At 44.9% G+C, this 20,469-nt stretch overlaps 1 protein-coding gene across 1 annotated transcript in view; it reads right to left on the bottom strand.

Moving 5' to 3' along the window:
• The window catches only part of STAC (SH3 and cysteine rich domain), a 151,701-nt gene that overhangs the window by 37,730 nt on the left and 93,502 nt on the right, over positions 1–20,469 (bottom strand). The window contains exons 3-6 of the mRNA XM_082728578.1: positions 14,371–14,471; positions 12,726–12,807; positions 11,495–11,610; positions 3,910–3,988 (exon numbers count right to left, since the gene is read on the bottom strand). Of these exons, the coding sequence (XP_082584704.1) occupies positions 3,910–3,988; positions 11,495–11,610; positions 12,726–12,807; positions 14,371–14,471 (378 nt within the window). The remainder of the gene's footprint in view (positions 1–3,909; positions 3,989–11,494; positions 11,611–12,725; positions 12,808–14,370; positions 14,472–20,469) is intronic.

Genomic DNA, 20,469 nt, shown 5'->3' with positions numbered 1-20,469 from the left:
TCATTGTACCTATTACTATGCCTGCTTGCCAGGTCTTGCTCTCTACTGACCATACCTGGGGCTTATTCTTCCCATCTGAGGCCCCAGTGATGTGCAGAATAAACAATGGCCCTCACCTGCTTATGTCTCTGGATTCATGCTTTATTGTCATTTCTAGACCCCAAGGAATTGTCTTATTTTGCTTCCAGCTCAGCCATGCATTAACTGGAGGTTTTTTTTTTTTTTTAAATTCTTTTCCCCAGCAATTTTAGGTGTGCTAAAGTGGAAAAAAAAAAACTTCTCTAAGGAAAGAGAGTCCTCTATGCTTTTAAAAAGACCTTTACTTGCTTTAGATATGAGACATCTAGATATTAGGGTATCTGTTGAAGAAGACATTAAAATATTTGCTTCATTTTCTGGGTGACATATCAAAATGTGGGATATAAAATCAGTGCATGTTAAAATTTTCCAAATCCTAGCTTCCTTTTTCCTTTCTGGGCAAAATTTCTTTGCTTCAGTGAAAAGTAAGGTATCATTGGGCTTCAAAATATTCTCCAGTGGATGTGATTAACCCAGTTCTTTTTGAAGAATATTTCTAGGAATTTGTCTTACTTATGTTCTTTTCCCTCTGCTTCTCTTCCAGGAAAGTTATAATCACATAGAGTCATACTGAAATGCAATTATTGAAGGCAGCCAATAATGTCATTATTTGGCATTTTAAGCTGCAATAGGCAACCTAGCTTTTACTTCTCCCTTTGCTCACCACATAGTTTCAAGTGGAGTTTCTGGCCAAAGATGAAGACCAACAACTCTTCCCTCTAAGTTTCTGATGCATCCACAAATAGTGTTGAAAACAACAACCAGAAACAGATAGAGCAGCCCAGCATCTTTCATGAGAAAGAAAACAGAGAGTGCACACTTGGTAAGAAAGAAAGGAGTATGACTTGTATCCTCTTTCAAGGAGCCTTTGGAAATCTTCCTCAAGGATTTTGACCTGACACCTAGCTGTTAGAAATAACATCTGTATGCACTGTGTAATTTTTAGAACATAAACGAAACATGTCATGCAGAACAGCTTGTGACTGGAAGCCAAGTGCTACTTCTGAAAGGCTAGGACCCTCCATGCCATGACTGTGGGGAGACCAGTGGGAGCCTGGACACAAAGGCAGGGTGTTTTCTCTGCGTTGTTTCCCAAATTGCGTGGACAGGGGATTAAGTCCAATCACAAGAACATGTTTTGAAGCAAACTGCTGTATAATTAATCCCTCCAGCTTCCAAGGGTGCATTGTAAAGAAAGCTATTGCTGATCAAAGGAATAGTTAATAGATCCCCAAAGCTTTATAGAGGTTTATTGCTTGTGAAGTTCTTTCAACAGATTTCTTTGAATTAGGCTCTAAAAATGCCTCTTAACATAAAAGAAATAGCAAATATTCAACTTTGTGTCTTTGAGTGTATTACTCCGTGCCTCAGTTTCCTTATCCATACATATGTGTCTGTGTTGTATGTATTGGAAGGGAGGGAGTTGGACTAGATGACTTCTCATCCTGTTTCTTGAACTTTAATAAGATTAATATGCAAACACTGCTTCTGCAGTTCTGGAAAGGCCTGAGGTTTTTCATTTCTAACAACTTCTCTTGGGATGTCCAGGATGCTTGTCCATGGGCCACACTTGAGAATGGGGAGGCTCTGGGTTGTGCCTCTGACACCTGATGACCTCATGATGGGTTTATTAGAAGGAAACGTGCTTCACTTTGATGATTCCCTAATATAGCTCCTTCACATTATAAAAACTTATTGAAGACCACTTTTTGCATAAAGAAATCTCCAAGGCAAACAGAGACTTTAGCTACTGAGGAAGAGGTGAGCAAGAGCACCAAAACTGCTGGTCAGGATGCCTGAGGCAGGGAGATGAGTGGTGGGCACATGCTGGGAATGATTTTGAAGAGCAGAAAGTAAGATTTACAAGACATGAGAAGAAGGGGGAGTCAAGTCTGATACCAAAAGTTCTGACCTGGAGTAAGACTGACTAACAGAACAGAGCTCCTATTTACTGAGTAGGGACAATGGGGGAAGAGCAGGTTGTGGCGGGTGGGTCGGTGGGTGAGCAAGTCAAGAATCCAGTTTAGGTCTGTTAACTTCACGAAGTCTACTCCCCATTCAGATCGCCACGTCCAGTGGGCGGCAGGCGTCTGGAGGCAGCAAAGGGGGCTGAAGTTTCAGAGTCATCAGTGTACGGAGAGCCTTTACATTCATTATTTCACTGAATGATAACAACACCTTATGGATTCAGTATGATCACATCCTTCATTTCAGAGATGAAGAGATGGATGCCGGGAGATCAAGGTCACTGCTTTGAGGCCATGTGACCACCGAGGGAAGCCCAGTGGTCAGTCTCCAGAGCAAGGAGGGGCTGAGGACCAAATGTAACCCTGCAGGTAGTCATGAGCCGACCATCAGCAGTTGGGTGAAGGGAAGGGTGCAGGCAGAAGGCAGAAGGCAGACTCAGAGGACTGCACAGACAACCACGCTTGAAGTGTTAACATGAAGGTCTGGTTGAACACCCATGTCTGATAAGTTTGTGCTCAGATGCTGACGAATTCTGACCAAACTCAGTTAACGTATCTGTAGGGCTAGACAGACATGGGCTGGGGGGCCCTGTGGCATTACTGCCCTGCTGTGAGGTTCCCCTGGCAGCCAGCACTCTAATTCGTCTAATGGCACTGCTAAGTGCTCAGTGAATGTTTGCATTGATCTAAAAGTGCAGCTTTCCCCAGATGATGCCAAAGAATCCTTTGCCTAACAGTGCGCTCTAGCAGATGTGAGTGGGCTTGGCAAGGGGGGGTGCCTGGTGAACACTGATGCTTATTTAGGAAGGAGAATCACAGAGGATTCTCATGCGGAATCACAGAGACACTGCCCTAACTAGAGAAGACACATAAATGAGCTCCTAGAGCTAGGGAAATGGAAGAGATGCCTTACAAGACAGTTGCTGCGAAAGCAGCTCTGGGGTACTGAATGCAGAACTTCTGCTTCCAGTCTGGAAGGGCAGAGGTGACCAGTTGAGTGGAAAATCTACCCAACGTGCCACATCCCCACACCTCTGATGCAGGGATAACTTCTGCCAGGAGAATACATTCAGACCAGGTCAGCAACTCGAATCAGAACCTACCCCTTGGCTAGGTTATGAGCGGACCTGAGGACAGCCTAATGACTCGTATCATTTTGCTGTTCATAGTAAATACTTCATAAATACCTTTTGCATAAATGAGTGTGGTTAAGTAGTTGCTGATGTCAGAGAGGCTTGGCAAGATTCCTCCATAAGGGGTTGGTTGTGTCTTTAAACTCTGGTTTAAGAGGCTGTTCTTTCTTAACGTTAGCAAGCAACAGCATGTAGTTAGCATTCAATAAAAATTCTAGAAATTATCGTAGCAAGGGCCTAAGCTATGAGAAAATTAAATAACATTAGGCAAGAGTGTTTGGCTCCATCATACAGATCAGTTTTTGAGTGTCAGTTATCCGTGCTGGGAGGAGCCCTGCGGGAGGTCCCTACTTACCACCACCCACCTGCTCTGGGGTACTTCAGCTGTAGTGGGGAGTGGCTTCTTTCCAGAACCGTTTGCTAATCTAATGTAGGTCAGTGAGGGAAATGATGTATTGACAAAAAGGTCCAGAAGTGACTCCTAGACCCCAGTGTAGCCAAGTCCAAAAAGGGGTGAGAACTCAGGGAATTTTGCGGTCAAATCAGGGAGATCCACCAGGAATTAGGCCTAGTTTCCCTCGAGAATACTGTACATTTGCTCAGAATGAATTTCAGAGCTAGGACAGAAAGAAAAGAACTGGAAGTCAACGCTCCCTGGCTGCGGACTGGGCGGGGCAAGGCCTTTCACATCCCTGCTGCGGCGATGCCTGCTTCCGGGCTCATGCACTCACCACTGTTGCTGCGTTTCCGTGGGTCATATCCTCCTCCTGGCCCATCAACTTCTTCAGGAACCTCCACAAGATCTGAAGTCTTAGAAAACAGAGGGAGCGACATGAAATGAGCAAAACCCTTTCAGTGGGCCAACTGAGCAGAGAAATTCAATGTCAGTAGAATTCAATGTCAGTAGAATTAAGCTAGAATTTGCCTGACACTGTCTGAGGAACCCAATCATGCTGTGGTCTGGCTCACTTCAGAGAGGCTGTGTGTCTCCTCATGGGGGCGGTGGCTCCCTTCCAGTGTGTCTGTCTGCAGGCTCAGGGGGCAGCAGGGGGCGCATGAGCGGCACTCAGTGAGTGTAAAATGAATTTCTAGACGCCCAGGGACACACAACAGAGAGAAATCAGAATTCATGCCCGTACCCTGTCATGTAAATTCTCACTGACACTAGAGCTCTTTTAGAGGTAAGTTTTAAATATAGATGGTCCCTAAGCATAATCTCCTCCAGTCCCATCCATGTTGATGCAAAAGTTGGGTATTCATCCTTTCTGATGGCTGAGTGATATTCCATTGTATATATGGACCATATCCTCTTTAACCATTCATCTGTTGAAGGACATCTTGGTTCTTTCTACAGTTTGGCGACTATGGCCATTGCTGCTATGAACATTACAGATGGCCCTTCTTTTCACTACATCTGTATCTTTAAGGTAAATACCCAGTAATGCAATTGATGGGTCATAGGGTACCTCTATTTTTAATTTTTTGAGGAACCTCCACACTGCTTTCCAAAGTGGCTGCACCAGCTTGCATTCCCACCAACGGTATAAGAGGGTTCCTCTTTTTCCATATCCCCTCCATCATTTGTTGTTTTCTGTCTTGTTAATCTTTGCCATTCTAACTGGTACAAGGTAAAGGAAAGGAAAAGTGAATTGGGGGAAATCAGAAGGGGAGAAAAACCATGAGAGACTGTGGACTCTGAGAAACAAACTGAGGGTTTTAGAGGGGAGGGGGGTGAGGGGATGGGGAGAGCCTGTTGGTGGATATTAAGGAGGGTACGTATTGCATGGAGCACTGTGTGTTGTACATAAACGATGAATCTTGGAACCTTGCATTGAAAACTAATGATGTACTGTATGGTGACTAACATAACACAATAAAAAAATAAATAAATATAGATGGTCTCCTTCTGATTTTTTTTAAAAATTTTTTTGACTTTACAAAACACATCAGTAGAAGCTACATCGAATTTTGCGTTTGGATCTTTTTCCGGGCTGGAGTTACATGGGAGTTTATCCCCAGAGGATGCTGAGCGGCACCCGGGGCTTTGGGTCAGTCCCACGATCACGAAGGCAGCGTCCATGAAGCCATTGTTTGTCACTTTCAGCACAGTTTCAATCAATGACATGAGAGAGTCAACACTTTGTTATCAAATAGGCTTTCTGCTAGATGATTGTGCCCAATCATAGGGGAATGCAAGTGTTCTGAGCACATTTGAGTTAGGCCAGGCTGAGCTACGATGTTTTCGAGGGCAGCAGTAGCAAACGCATTTTTGACTTCAGATAGTTTGAACTTACGATGAGTTTATTAGGATGTAACCCCATTACAAGTTGAGGAAGACTTGTATTGACTATAGAGAACAAGATGCAGCATCGAGGGGTGCATGACCTAGGTATGAGTTAAATGTCGTTTCCCCGGCTGCATAATTATTTACGTAATTCTTACTCTGTCTGCCTTTTCTTTTCGTTTAATAGGATAAGCCACAGCCATTCTTCTGCTTCAGTTACAGAAATAACATCATTACTCTAAATGGCTGATGGTTCCTGATCATTTATCATGTGCTGTTTTATGTACCATATATGTATCTGTTTATTCTTCACAGTAATCCTGTGACAGGCATACTTTTCCACTCCCAGGGAAAAATCAGTAGTCCTTCTTGAGGTCCCATGGCCACTAAGTGCCAGAACTGGGGTTTGAACCTCAGGTGCTTTCTTCAGAGCTCATGTGACTGAGCTTCTTCCAACGGTGTGCTGGAAGGGCTCATGCGGGCTGGTGAGAGCTTTGATGGCCTTCATAATGGGAGAGTGAAACAGGCCTGCGTGGGACTACTTACACCATAGAAATTGGCAAATGCTGCATATCAGGGTCCAGCCCCAGTTGGTAGTTAAACATTTATCAGCATACCCCTGATTGCGTCTATCAAATGGCCAGATGCCCCGGCTTTCATCTGGTTGGCCCCCATCTCTTTGGAAGAGGAATTTAGGGGGCCTCCGAAGAGGATCACATTATTTTTTAAAAAGATTTTATTTATTTATTTGATGGAGAGAGACACAGGGAGAGAGGGAATACAAGCAGGGGGAGTAGGAGAGGGAGAAGCAGGCTTCCTGCCAAGCAGGGAGCCCAATGTGGGGCTTGATCCCACCACCCTGGGATCATGACCAGAGCCGAAGGCAGACGTTTAACGACTGAGCCGCCAAGGTGCTGTGGGTCACATTTTGAAAACAATTTGCTTACATCTTATTTCAGAGGAACAAGTTTGCCTTCCCAGCCCTCTAGCCCTCCCAGTCAGCTCAGAGCATTTTAGCACGACCCTTGAGAGGCTGATTTTTGATATAATCCGGCTTAAAGATTTTCCCCAGCCATTCTCACTTGCATGATACATCGGAAAGAAGGGGAAAAAAAAGTCACAGGATCTCTAGGTCACTCATACCCTGCTCCTTTGAAGCTGGCTATTTCTGAACAAAAGTTGCTATTATTATGTTAATTTAATCTTAGGAAACTGAAGATTATTCCCAAACTGGTCAAACCACTCCCAGAAAGTTTTTGAATTTCTTCCCAAAATTTTTAGTTTCTTCCCAAAGCCATCCAACCTTTTATATTCCAGAATATTTGAAAACACATTAAAAGAAACATAATGATTTAGAAACAGCCAGGTGGTGACTGCCCGACAATGTAAAGCCAATGGCCCCACAGCCCTGTAAGAAAATAAATGTGTAGAGCAGAGTTTGCTGTGTGGGAATATGTTAGCTTTAGGACATAACAAAACTGCAAGAATGGCAAGTGGCTGAAGTTCATTACCATCTGCCCCTGCAGGGAGGAAGCCAAAGCATTTTCAAGTACCAATCAATTGTTTCTGTTTTCTTCATTGAAGCAAGAGGGACTCTGGGGAAAGAGTGAAGTGACAGATATTTAAGGACAATTTGATTTGTGTTTGTCTCCCCACAGCCCTGAGAACAATGCCTTCACAGAGCACAATTCCGAGAATATTTACTGATAGAACCAGTGTCAGGAAGTTTAAATGGACTGTGATGAATGGATACCTTATTGACATTCAGAAAACCGTGTCTTCCGCCCTGAGAACCAGTCTGTCAGAGCCAGTCATGGCTAGAAACAAAACCATTTCAGACAGAAAAGCAAACTGGACATCCTTAATTTGTCTCTCTGACATTCTTGCTACTTCTACGTGAGAACAAACCATGGAGGCTAACATGGTCATTGCCTGCCACAGAGGGTCTGAGGACGTCTCCTCATCGTGGGGTCACCACAGCCCCGGATGCAGGGCCAGCTATCTGCTGCCGGGATGTGTACCTGAGGGCCATCCCCGGGGAGCCCCCTCTTTATTCTTGCCTGCCCAGGCTGGCTTTCATTGGCCTTCCCCCGAATGCTGTCCTCAGACAAGCATGGGAGATGTAGGCACTGGAGGAGATGAGGGTATAGACCAGCTCTCCCCAGTGACATGAGAAAGGCCCATTCAGCATACAGGGCAAGTGACCAGAGCAGTCTGTTCTTCTTTTTGGCAGAAAGTCTTGATCTGTAAGAGGTGATGGCTACAGGTTGACAGCCATCACTGTGTGGCCTTGGGGGAAACAATGGCCCTCCTCACACTCCTACGGAAGAAGACCTAACATGGTAAATGGGTTTAAGGACATGCTCTACAGATCAGAGGTTCTCAAACTTCGGTGGGTATCAGAATCACCTGGAGGGGTAATCAAGTACACAGATGCCCAACTCTTAGTAGGACAGGGAGCTTTCTGTCTTTATAAAGCCCTTCCGTGGATCCAGATCCCCACCAACATTTGAGAATCACTAGTGTAAAACAACAGAGAGAAGAAGGGAACCAAGAGTCCTTGTGTTTGAGCAGCTTCATCTAGTTGGGGAGGAAACTAAAGGAGAGAGGGAAAAGTGAAACACAAAAGTGAAAAAATACCAAGGAATCTGCAAATCACTATGATTGATGAGTTGGTTGTTGTGGGTGTCCACAGAAGGGACACCCCAACCCAGACCCAAAAGAGATGCTGTCTGTATAGAGGTAGAAACAAGATGGGGGCAAGACCCAGCTACTGGGCAGAATATGGCAGTCCAGAGAGCTACAAAGTGTGCATGTTACTGGGGGCAGAAACATCAAAAGGTCAGGTCGATTTTGAGGGTTCCGAGGTCAGTCTTTAAGAATCCCTGATACTTTTCCTCACTCTTTGAGCACTTTTTGAGCATGAGGTGCTAGACCCTGGTATAATGAGATGAACAGGGAACAGGGCCCCGCTGTATAGCCACTCAGTACCTAGTACAGGAAAGAGAGCAGAAAATTATGCTGCAATTGTCCCTACCCTGTAAGAAAAGGATTTTCTGAAGGCCTGTGAGAGGAGCAACCATTGTGCTTGGGGGAGTCTGAGAACTCTTCCTGGTTTGTGTAAAAAAAAAAAAGCTGGTCTTAAAGAACATCAGCTGGGGGAACAGCATGTCCTAAGGTACAAAGATGCCAAGAGCTTGGTGTGTTCAAGGGAAGGTGGATCTTTAGGGCAGTGACAGGCCTCTCACACCATGCTACAGTTCACATGTCTTTTGGGCATAAGGAAGTCAATACAGACTTTTGATTTGGAAAACTGCAAAGGTCGTTCTTTAAATGATGATAACTCTGGAGGGAATGATAAGAGAAGACTCAAGAGGAAGAGGGGAACACAGCTATTCCTTTGAAATAGTCTGGGTGAGAGATGATGAGATTCAAACCTCCAGCACAGCAGGCAGAGACAAAGGGCACTTCTGATGCACATTTCCGAGTTTGTTTGTTTGTTTGTTGGTTTTGTATTTTAAGATTTTACTTATTTATTTGACACAGAGAGACACAGCGAGAGAAGGAACACAAGCAGGGGGAGTGGGAGAGACAGAAGCAGGCTTCCTGCTGAGAAGGGAGCCCGATGCAGGGGTTGATCCCAGAACCCTGAGATTGTGACCTGAACCAAAGTCAGATGCCTAATGACTGAGCCACCCAGGCACCCCTACATTTCTGAGTTCTCAGTTAGAGGACCCAATCATCAGTGGAGCACCATTAGAGCAAGGACCTGCTGGAGGTTAGGACCCATCTGAAGGTTAGGACTAGAAGTATCTAAGGAGTCATCATCTTGGGCATGATGGCTGGACCAAAGGACTGTGAATGAGATGATCGTGAAGAACCAGTAGCACATGAAGGCCAAACCAAAGTAGAGATCTGGGAACATCCCTGACTTAAGGAGCGACTGAAGGACACATGAGAGGAGAATGGTTGAAGAGGACAGCAGGGTGGAACCCTGGAGCGGGTCCAGCCTCTTACAGAGCCCAAGAATGGGCCCCAGTAAGGAATGGCCAGGGAAATGTCCTTCTCAGAGAATGTATTTACCTTTCTAATGGATCACACCCTTGTTTCACTTCTTCATAACTCAAACTCAAAGAAAGCCCAGCCAAGGGCTCAATGCTTAATCGAAATAAAACATCAGCAAATTTCATTTATTGAGTGCCAGGCTTTGTGCTAGAAAATTACTTATACTCTTACTGTCATCTAACCCACATCACCAGACCCAATATTATCATCAGGATTGCCAATTTGATGTATAGCCTCCTAGGGAGATCACCAGGATCAGATACCTTAAAATGTCCCAGCTTATACCTGCACTGCTTTGAGAGCAATGTCTACTGAAACTGTTTCCCTCTTTACTCTGAAATCCTGCAGTGCTCCTATAACATAGCTATTATAATACTCATAATGTGTATGCTATGTTCCGATTCATAATAAAAATAGTACAAGACATAAAATATGTTCCTTAAAAAGTGTCAGACAATGCTGTCACCATCTGCTTTGCGCTCTATTGTTTTGGTCTTCTGAAATAAGTGGTGAATTCGGAGGGTAAGAAGTCATGTCCTCCCCTTCGTCTGTGTCCTCTACGCTGGTGGACTGTAGGCACTTAATTCATGTTTGCTAACTGCAAACTGAGAGTAAAACTGACATCACTTTTAGGGGCAGCAAGGAATAAGTGTACCACAAGTTTTGGTTCTTCCTTCTTAGAAGTTGGTGGGATGCATGAAGAACAGGGTTTTTGGTGAATGTAAAATGGCCTCTGGGGGCATCTGGGTGGCTCAGTCAGTTAAGCTTCTGCCTTCAGCTCAGGTCATGATCTCAGGGTCCTGGGAACAAGAGGCCCATGCTAGGCTCCCTGCTCAACAGGGAGTCTGCCTCTCTCTCCCCCCTGCTCACGCTATCTCTCTCTCTCAAATAAATAAATAAAATCTTTAAAAAAGGTGGCATCTAGGATAATAATGGGGCATCAATCAGAAGACTTTCAAATCTACCTACTCACCCACCTGACCTACACACCTGCCTACAGCCTATAATCTCAGTTATCCTGTAGACTGACCTGCACCCATTGAGGGAGCTGCTTTCACTCAGCTCGAGAACCCCTCCGATGGGTACGCACCCCTCCTTCTCCCATGATCCACCCTAATCACTTGATGTTGACAGGACCCAGCTGGGCAGACCACCTGGCGGCTCATCTGTGCCTTGCTTTGAAATCCCATTTTAACATGGGTGGCAACAATGGAACCAGTAACTGGGTGCGAGCCATCCTAGTTGGCAACATTGGCTGGAAGGTCCTTGTCTCTGCAGGACAGATGGTGGCCTTCAGCATGAACGGCAGAGTCGTGTGGCATCCTGGGGCATTTATAGAAATTCTGGTTGGGACCACCAGAAACAGAATGATGACAGCATGTCAAGGAGAGCCATGGGTAATCATTTTAGAACAAAAAACATGTGGGAGAGGTGTCTGGGAGGGTGAGTGTCCCTTGGAAACAGACCCTGTTAAGTCACCAGTCCAGCGCCTCTGGGGAGGGCAGCTTTTGTATGAAAGCAAGAAGAGTACCTTGTCTCTGAGAGAAAAGAATGAGAAAATGTGAGAAAGAGCTGTATTGAACTGGGATGTAGCCGGAAGGAGAAATGGCCACAGCTGGGACTTCCCTGCTTCTGCCATTGTTTGGGTGAACCTTTCTCTCTGTTGACTGCCATGCCATCGGGTATTGGTGGGAGGGGAGGGAGGGGAAGTACATGGAGAATCGAGGTGCATGAAACCAAGAACATAGTCTTTGAGGGCAAAAGTACAATGATCCCTGGGTGTTGGCCACAAACAGGAAGTTAACCTTTAGTGGCCCAAGGCACCTGGGATTTCCCTTCAGAGGCTGCCTGACTCTCAAAGACCTGTCCTCATGATACATTTATGGGGACCCCCTTGCGCTGCTGTGCCTGGGGTCTGCCCTCCCCAGAGCACTGCAGGTGGACTGAGGGAGGAAGAGGATAATTACAGAGGTTCTGTGAGGTGATTCAGAGCCACTGCCGGAGCTGCCCTTCTTCGTCCTCTGGGCCAGGGAGGTGCCGAAGCGGAGGGTCTCATAGACAGGGTCCACCTTATTGCCACAGGCTGCAATGGAAAAGAAAGGTCGTCTGAGTGACGGGTTTCCTCCATTCACCATCAGGAGGGCAGCCAAGCATTTATCATACCTTATGGATCAACAGCACTTAAGAAGAAGGTTCTGTGCCAGCTCACTAGTAACCCCTGGGAAAAAAAGGAGCTGTGTGTGGTCAAGCTCATTGGGCAGATGGGCCCCCCACAATATGTGCCCATCGACCATGTCCTTCCGGTGCACCGACCACTTACACCCAGAACTCTCTGCTCCCAGATGCTTCCTGATTTATTGGTTTTCCTCTTTTGTTATCCAGCCTCAGGACTCCAATATCAAGCTTATTCCCAGACACCAGCTTTATTTCTCCTAGTGTGAGGTTCTACTCACCAAGGTTCAAAGCCTTAAGCAAGACTTAAAGTTTGTTGTAGGAGGCAAGTGTTTTTGAAGGAATTTGACATTACCAGGTCTTGTGAATTTCTGTTTAAAAGCTTTCTAAGTTTAAAACTTGCCCCCCTCCAAAGGCAAAAATATGTAGAGATTCTCACAGACAGAGGGAAAGAAAAGTAGAAATAAACTGAAAGATATTGTTAAAGAATAAACTGAAGCCAGAAATATCTATAAATATAAGACATTTTTTGGTCCTCATTAAAGAAAAACTGATATTCAGAGTTCCTTCCAAGCATTGGTCTATAATTTATGGTTTTTGCTTGTTTGTTTGTTTTTTTGCAACAATTAGGAAAAGCAGCTTTTGGTTTTCTTCACTTGTAGGGTCTGACAGGATGAGTAACTTGTCCAGACACACAGTTAGTGGGTCAGTGGGGAAGCTGGGCTCCGAGCCAGGTGTGTGGGATGCTAGGCTCTACGTTCTTCCCACTCTGCCAAGCTGCTGATGGCTGGAATAGCATATCAGCAGCCTTTGGGACTTGGGTGTTTTTCAAGCTTCATCGGGGAGAGAATTTGCTCCTCCTTAAATATCCTCTCCAGCAAAGCAAACAATCATAGCGCAATCAGCCACCAGAGAGATGCACAAACATAGCCCTTTGGGTCTGCAGTCCCAAGAGAGAAGAGTAACAGCTATTAAGGCTGACACTGCTGCCCAAAACCAACTCAACTCATCAGCGTCCCAACTCACCGATGGGCATAACTTCTTTAATGCATCCAAACTGTTCATGAATGAGCAAGGGGGAGCTGTAGTATCGCCGAAACCCCTTTGGCTAGAGAAAGAATGAGAAAGAGAAAGGCTTAATGTCACAGAGGTGATGGAGAAAACCACACAAGAGCTCTGAGAATCATACCAGCTGATTTTTCCAGGGGGCACCCCTCTGTCACCCTTGAAGATGCTGACTTGTCCTTAAATTTATCCCTGGTTGGGGGATAGGGCGGGAGGTACAGGTGGCAATAAGCAAGTTACCCTCCACCCAGAAAGCAAGCCCCAACCCTGCCCTTCCTTTTCCTGCCTCTCCTCCTTCAGCAAACCTTAGCAGCCTCCCTTTTGTCTAGGCTCCCCATTATCTCCCACAATACAAATGGACTGGCATGCATTATTTCATAGCACTTCACGATTAAGGCTTATTAAAATAATAAAAGTCCTGGGCCAGGGGAAGCAGACCTCAGAGGAAAGCCCAAAGGATCTTGTATATGTGGCACCCCAGAGTCATTTGTCTTGTTTTCTAGACTCTAGCATGCTTTTCTGATCTCTCATTCATAGTCTTTGCCTTGGTTTATGGGAATCACCATTGGAAGAGAAGGAGGGGAACAAGTGAGGCAGGGGTTTTAGAGAAGATGACACTGCCAATCAGAGAAAGGAGACGAAATCTCTAAGAACCCTGACTTACTATGTCCCAGTGCTGGAAGGGAAGTTTGTGTTTGTGGCCCAGCCCCTACTGGAATTCCCGAATCCTTGCCCTTGTTCCTGGCAAGCGGTATCCTCCTTTTCTGAACACTGCCATTTCTGAGGTGTGGGTGGGAGGAGCTCTCACCAACCAAGGAGGCAGGTCTTTGGTAACCTTATCTCTTTGTTCAGACTTGGTATCTACTGATCCTAGGTCTTTTCCCTGGAGCCATAGGACAGGAGATAATTCCTCTTTTGTATGACAGGCCTTACATTATTTTGAAGGCAGCTGTCACAGTCCAAGTGTCTCTAGGCTAGACATTCTTGGTCCCTTTGACAGTTCTTTGGCCATCCTAGTATCAATACTCTCAAAAATGCTCTGGGTTCCTTTTTTTCCACATGTTGCCGCAGTACTGAAGCCCATGCTCCCAAGATGCTAAGACCAGCCTAGAATGGACCACGGCTATCTGATCTTCCTTGGCTCGGCTGCCATGATCTCTTAAAGTGGTACATTGAATTTTATTACTTGCTCCATTTTGAGGGTGGTGGTTAATCTCTCTCCCTCTCTTGATGTCCGCTGAGCCAATTTAACACTGAGGTGACCAGTCACCCTCATTTTTCTGGGAAGAGAGGGTTCCAGGGATGCCTCTCTTTCAACTTCAAAACATGGACAGTCCCAGGATGTGGGCCTTGCAGTGCTAACGCTGGAGAAGTTCCAGCCCGGGACAAGTCAGTCACCTTGTTAAGGGCGCAGAGTCTTTTTTACATGGGAAACATTTGTCTTTCAGGATGATAAAGCTGCTCCTCTGCTTTGTCATTAGGCCAACAAGGAAGCCCGGTTGGTAGGCCAGGGACTTGGGGGTTGCCTCTCTATTGTCTGGCTATAAGGGTGGAGGAGCTCGGATAGGCAGGGGGGTCTGGGCTCACTCCTGGCACCGGCCCTTACCAGCTTGCCCATGCACCGCTGGGGTGCTAGGCCATCCATGCACTTGTGGTGGAGACTCATCTTACAGGCCTTGCAGCGCAGCCCATGCTTAGCGTTTGCTCCTGTCAGACATGCGTGAGCTTTGGTTAGGAGACAGCCTGCCTTCACCTGGTGGCTAGCAAGAAGTCCCTGACAGAGGGATTAATCCCCAGACCCAGGTAATTCTCCTTTTCTCACACTCTGAAGCCGCGTGATGCTTTCTTTTGAAATGGACAAGATCTTATGGTACATTCTTTGACCTTCTCCCACATCTAGTACCACTTCAGGTACCAGCTCTGGTTTCCTTCCACTCATTTCCTTTTCATGACTCCAGAAAATCTGTCTCCTCCATGTCACCGTTCATTCATTTCTAGCTAGCAAATGCCACTTTCTTGCTCCTCACAGAGGCCACCTATTTCCGCTCCTCTGTAAGTCTTGCCAAGGAGTGCAAGTGCTGCAGTTTTGCCCATTTTTACCGGAGTTTCTGTCACAGAGTCTGAGCAGTTGGACAGATGCTCGGGAAAATGGCCAATAAAGGGGGAATGGCACAGTCTGTGTGAGAGACAAGCTGATGGTACTTAAAGTGGGGATGGAGGACTGGGTCCAACACCACCTCCTGGCTGGTGGAAGAGGAGCAGGGTCAGTGAGGAGCAGGCCATGAGAGCACTGTTTCAGGGAGTCATCCAGCCTCCCGGGAGAGGGTGCTGTGACAGGCTGGGAAGAAAGGAGACAGAAGAGAGAGGTCCCTTGGAGCCTATGCTGCAGAAGTGAGGCTCAAGGCAGCAGTGTTGGGGGACAAACACAAGGGAGGGCCCGGATGGCCTCAAAGGTATGGAGGGTGCTGGCCACCTGCATTCATGTTATGCAGAGCAGTTAGAGGGAGGTTAGGTGACGATGTCAGGGTGGGACATTTTGTCTCCATTAGGCCCAAGACAAGACGTGCAAGACAGAGCGAGTGAGCTGGTAGGTTCCTCACACACCCCCAAACATGGGCTGCCAAAATGGGAGTTTATAGCTCTTAGATGGCCAAGCACATGAAGCACATAAGAAAAGTGAGGAAAGGGGAAACAGGAGAGGGTTTCCTTGTGGAACTGCTGAGGTCCTACTCCTTTCATCTTGCTCCTCCCACATAGCGACAAGGGTGGGACCGTCTCTACTCAGTCCTACATAGAGAAGCTTCAAGGAGATTATTTTAAAAGCTTGGCTTATATCCCCTGGGGACTGTGGGACACACAGCTGTGGCTATACCCACATGAAGAATGCTGACCAAGAACACTGCTGGACAGGCAATGGGACTCCCAACATCTCATAGGCATTAATTCATACATATGCTGGGAGACATGAGGCCACAGATAGCCCCCGCTACAAACACAGCTGACTACAGAAGCAAAATGAGGATCATATGTGAAAACCACCCACCTCTCTGCCATCCAACCACCATTGGCCCTTGTCCATACTAATTCCTAACTGAACTAGTTTATCTGTGTTTGTCTTCCTCCAATGCATGCGCAGGAAACAGAACAATCATTTAAACATGACTTGAGTCACTTCCCTCTCTTGTGTAAACAGCTTTCAGTAGGTTCTCCCTGCCTTTCTGGCATTATACAAAATGCTCAGCATGGTGGGGAGGCTTTGTATGATTTGGTGGGAGCCCATACTTGCTCCTATCTTTGGCCAACCCACTTGTTCGCTATGCTCTAGCCACCAGGCCTTCTGCGAGTTCCCTGAAGGCATGAGCTCTTTAATTCCTCAGGGTCTTTCAGACATGTAGCCCTAAATGTTTGGAATGTTGTCTACATCACTCCTCACCTGGCTGGTCGGTCCTCATGTTTTGGGTCTCTTGTCATTCCTCCCATCAAGCTTTCTTGGCCACATTTCTCCTTTCCTGTCTAAATATATTTTTTTTCTTTAAAACTAATCTTTCTTGCAGCTTTCTGTTGTTTTTCACAGCATTTATCAAGAGTTTGCTTTTACATGTCTTTCCTCCTGGACTGTGAACCCAATGAGGCTAAGGGCTATGTTTGTTCATCTGTCACTGTGTACCTAGCTCTGAGCACAATGTCCGATAATATGTGCTAAATACATTAACCAACAAATTTTCTCACAGTCACACAAGTACTCAAACAGGAGTGACCAACTGAGATAATTAAGTGGAGTTGATTCATTGATGGTGTAGAAGCAGCATTCCAGAGCTGAAAGAGGACTTGAAGATCAACTGTAGGCATGATTTTATTCTACAGATGAGAAGGCTGAGGTACCAGGTCGGGGTCCTGCCTAGTATCACTTTTCCTCCGCTTGACCCTAAAACTTCCTCCCTTTATTGGGAGTAAAGTACATGAAGATAAGAAAGGGGATAATTAGATAATAAAAAAAAAAAAGGAGAGTACAAGAACCAGATATTCAGCTGGGAAAAGCCACGGGCAAACTCTTGTCTGGACAAAGATCCACAAACCCTTCAGGAGGTATTACCTGAAAACTGCCCTCAAGAAGGTATCATTTAACATAAATTGTGTCTGCTCATACAACCACAGAAAGGCAAAGTGACATATAAACAAACCATAAATTACTGGGTATGTTTGCTTGTTCATAAATACTAAATTGGAAAGGTTCTTTTCCTTTTTTTGAGAGTGGTTATTGCAATGCCTTTTAAACACTGGACTTTGAAAACAATCACTCATTTTTTGTTTTCAAATTAGAGAATGCTATTTGTGCCCTATGAGAGAATGTAAGTAAAAGCTTCAAAGAAGAGTTATTTCATTGTGTGCTGGACTCTGAAATAGCACTTTTACGTATTAAGGTATATTTTCCTTCAGACCTGAACACTGTAATTTCAGTTTTCCTTGTCCGTTCTAATATGCTCCACTATTTGAATGAGTCAGATCACCAGCAATAATTTGGTTTTAGGTGTCCCAATTTCTACAGTGGAATAGCACGAGTGTGACTGAAGAGGAAAGCCTGTATTCTGTGGTTCAGAGAATAGTTCAAAGGGATAATTCACATCACTCAATGGTGTTAGTTTACTGTAGCAGGATATGGGAAAGCTCCTGTCTGGTCCATTACTAGTGACCTCCATCACAAAGGTATCACTGAATGTGACCCTTATGCCTCAGTGAGTGGGAAAAACATGGTTTTATATTAGAATCTGTCTCATGCTGGCCCCTTAAACTTATGAAAGCTACTAACATTCCCAGAGCCTCAGCTGTCTCCTCCTCAAATGGCAATGCTTCTAGGTCCTCCCAGGGTTGCTAACAGTAATAGTGTCAAAATACATGCAAAGGGGATTGCATGGATTTAAATACTTGGAAACATAAAGATGTCACTAGACTCTGAGTAAACATGGTGGACTGGCCACAATAGAGTCCCATTTATTCATACCAAAGCCAACTAAAATGTCAGTCAAATAATAAAAAGTGACATAACCCCCAAATAACAAGGTTACCAGGAAGAGTGGCAAGCATAGAAGAGAGTTCAGAAGATAGAAAGCAACTGGAGGAAGGGCAAGGAATTTCACAAAAAAGGGGGAGACAGAGTTCCCAAGAGCAATTTGGAAATGGGGGGATCAGGGACCGTCGAAAATTGTGGAATTTCAAAATTCTGAGAGAAAAGACTTTCAAACCTAGAATTTTATACCCAGGCAAATTTGTAACAATTAAGTAGGCAGAACAGACACATATTCAGGGACTCCAAATATTTGCTTTCCATACACCATTTCTCAGAACACTAATGAAAAATTTGCCTCAGAGAGATCAGGGAATAAGTCAAGGAAGAGGAAATTGTTGGATCCAGTGCACAACAGAGGAACCAACACAGAGGGAAGGTAAATGATAATTTACCTGAAGTAAGGCCATATCCTTGGGGGGAAAATGGAACTTAGAAGTTTATTGATGTTTTTCAGGTTTGGATGCTGTAATAGATATGGCACCTGATAGAAACATTTGAAAAAATTATAGATGCCTAAAAAGTCAAGAGAATTAAAAAGGTGATTTCTGCTTGAGGAAATATAAAAGCTGTGTAAGAATAGAAATGTAATCCTAATACAATATTTGAATCAGAAGCTAGCAATAGTCACAATAGTGTATACACAGACTATCAAGTTCACACAAAGTTGTGACAAAACCAGTTGGGAAGATGAGAACAAAGGGAGAGCAAAGATTGTGCTGAATGTAACTCTTGTGGGAAGGTGAGAGTGAGGCATAGAACAAACAGGGGGTGCTGGAGGGTGGCAGCCAGAAGTCAATAAATATTTCATTAATCAACAAAGAGTAAGTACAGCATTTAGACATTTTGAAATAAATGCCAAAGAAACAATTGCAGAGGATGAAAGCAGCTACCTTTCAGAAGTGTCCTAGTTGTAGGATGAGAAAGTTTCCAATGAAGTATTTTCAGTACCATCTGTACTGTATTTAAACTACTTGTCCTACTGTGGCAAAAAGCAAATGGAAGTGAAGCTGCTGGAAGCTGGGTCCTATCAGCCCTTTGGATTGATATGGTTTGTGGTATATGGAGATACAGGGAAAATAGGGAGCTGGCTCATCATGTAATGATCAGTTATTCCCTGGGGCTTGAACTTCTGGGATAAACTAAGATAGTTCTATGAATTATAGTGGAAAATTGTTAAGAATGTTAGTTATGATACTCAGATGGAGTTTGGAATGGATCAGTGCAAGCCAGGACAACAATGACTAACTTCCTGGCATTGGGCTCTTTTATGAGCATGGTTGGGTCTACCATTATGGATAAGTAAGCTGTCCCTAGAGGAACAAAGTGTTGAAGCTCTTGTGAATAAAGGAGTCTCTATATAGATATTGGGAGAAATATAAAAAGGGTTTTCTCAATATGAATGGTTAATCAACAACACTGGATGGCAGGCTACTTTTAAAAAAAAATAATATTAATTATATATATATCTATAAAAGAGTTGGCAAGAATCATTCTGATAACATTTGGCCATTTAAGCATTGCTTAACTCTTAGTCACATTTCATATTATATCTCTTAAAAATAAAACAGGATATACCAGGGGTTTACAATCAAGACCCCTTAATCAGGAAAATAACATGGAGAATGAGGGTCCAATGCGGGGGGTCCACCCCCCTCATTCTATGCAAAGAGACAGATTTCTCCTTGTGGACCCAAATCCTGGATGCTTGTGTGACTACTGGATTCTAAACTACCTGCAGATCTGCATTGTATGAGCCCCCACCTGGCTGGGTCTAACTTTTCATATCCACGATCCAATGTGACTAATCCTGGTTTGCTGGGACTCAGAACTCCCCAGGTCCTCGTGGTTGTACGATCCAGGCCAGATACTGCCTGCCTGACCTAGGAAGTGAACTGAAAGCTGATTCTGGGAACCACCGTCTTTGTCTCTGCTATTGGTCTACAGATGTTGACAACTATCTGCACTGGAATCCTATGAGCCGTACCCCTTGACTTCTGTCATTTTCCTTGTGGACACCTCACAGCTAACAGCTTACATGGGCCTCTGAGTCCTCCTTCTGGCATGAGCTCCCATGACACCTCTCAGGTGACCTACAACAGTGTCTGTGAGTGCTCTGTTGTCCTGAGAGAGAAGCTTCAGATTTCCATCCTTGCTTTCATCTCATACCTATAACTCAGAAAGGCCAGTCCCTCCATACCTAAACCTGCCTGATTGTAGGAGTGCATAGGCCTAACTTCAGCCATGGTTCCCTGGAATTAAAAGTGATACATGCAGGACATGGTAAGTGTTTCTGTGACTTTCACATGTTACTTCTTTTTGATGTCAAGTCATGATATGGAGATGATCTTTAAGACTGTGAGGCCACGTGAAACCAGCTAAGCCAAACAGAGTCACTGGGCAGGATCCTTTCTCATCTCCTATGGACAGAGGGTGACTTGAGAGAAAAACAAATGAACGGAGGAAAAAATCAGCATAATTAAGATGGAAGGAGTTCGGCGGTCAACACACACACACACACACACACTTGCATGTGCACACCCACACACACTTGCACACACGTATTTGAGATCGAAGAACATTGTACTAAAAGTCATAAATGAATTCTCACCCTGATCCTTCTGGAAAGAAAGGCAGCAGGAA

The sequence above is a fragment of the Mustela nivalis genome (assembly GCF_964662115.1).
Source record: "Mustela nivalis genome assembly, chromosome: 1".
In the NCBI taxonomy this organism is placed as follows: domain Eukaryota; kingdom Metazoa; phylum Chordata; class Mammalia; order Carnivora; family Mustelidae; genus Mustela; species Mustela nivalis.
Note: the sequence above shows the minus strand (reverse complement) of the source record. Positions and strands in the feature narration are given on the sequence as shown.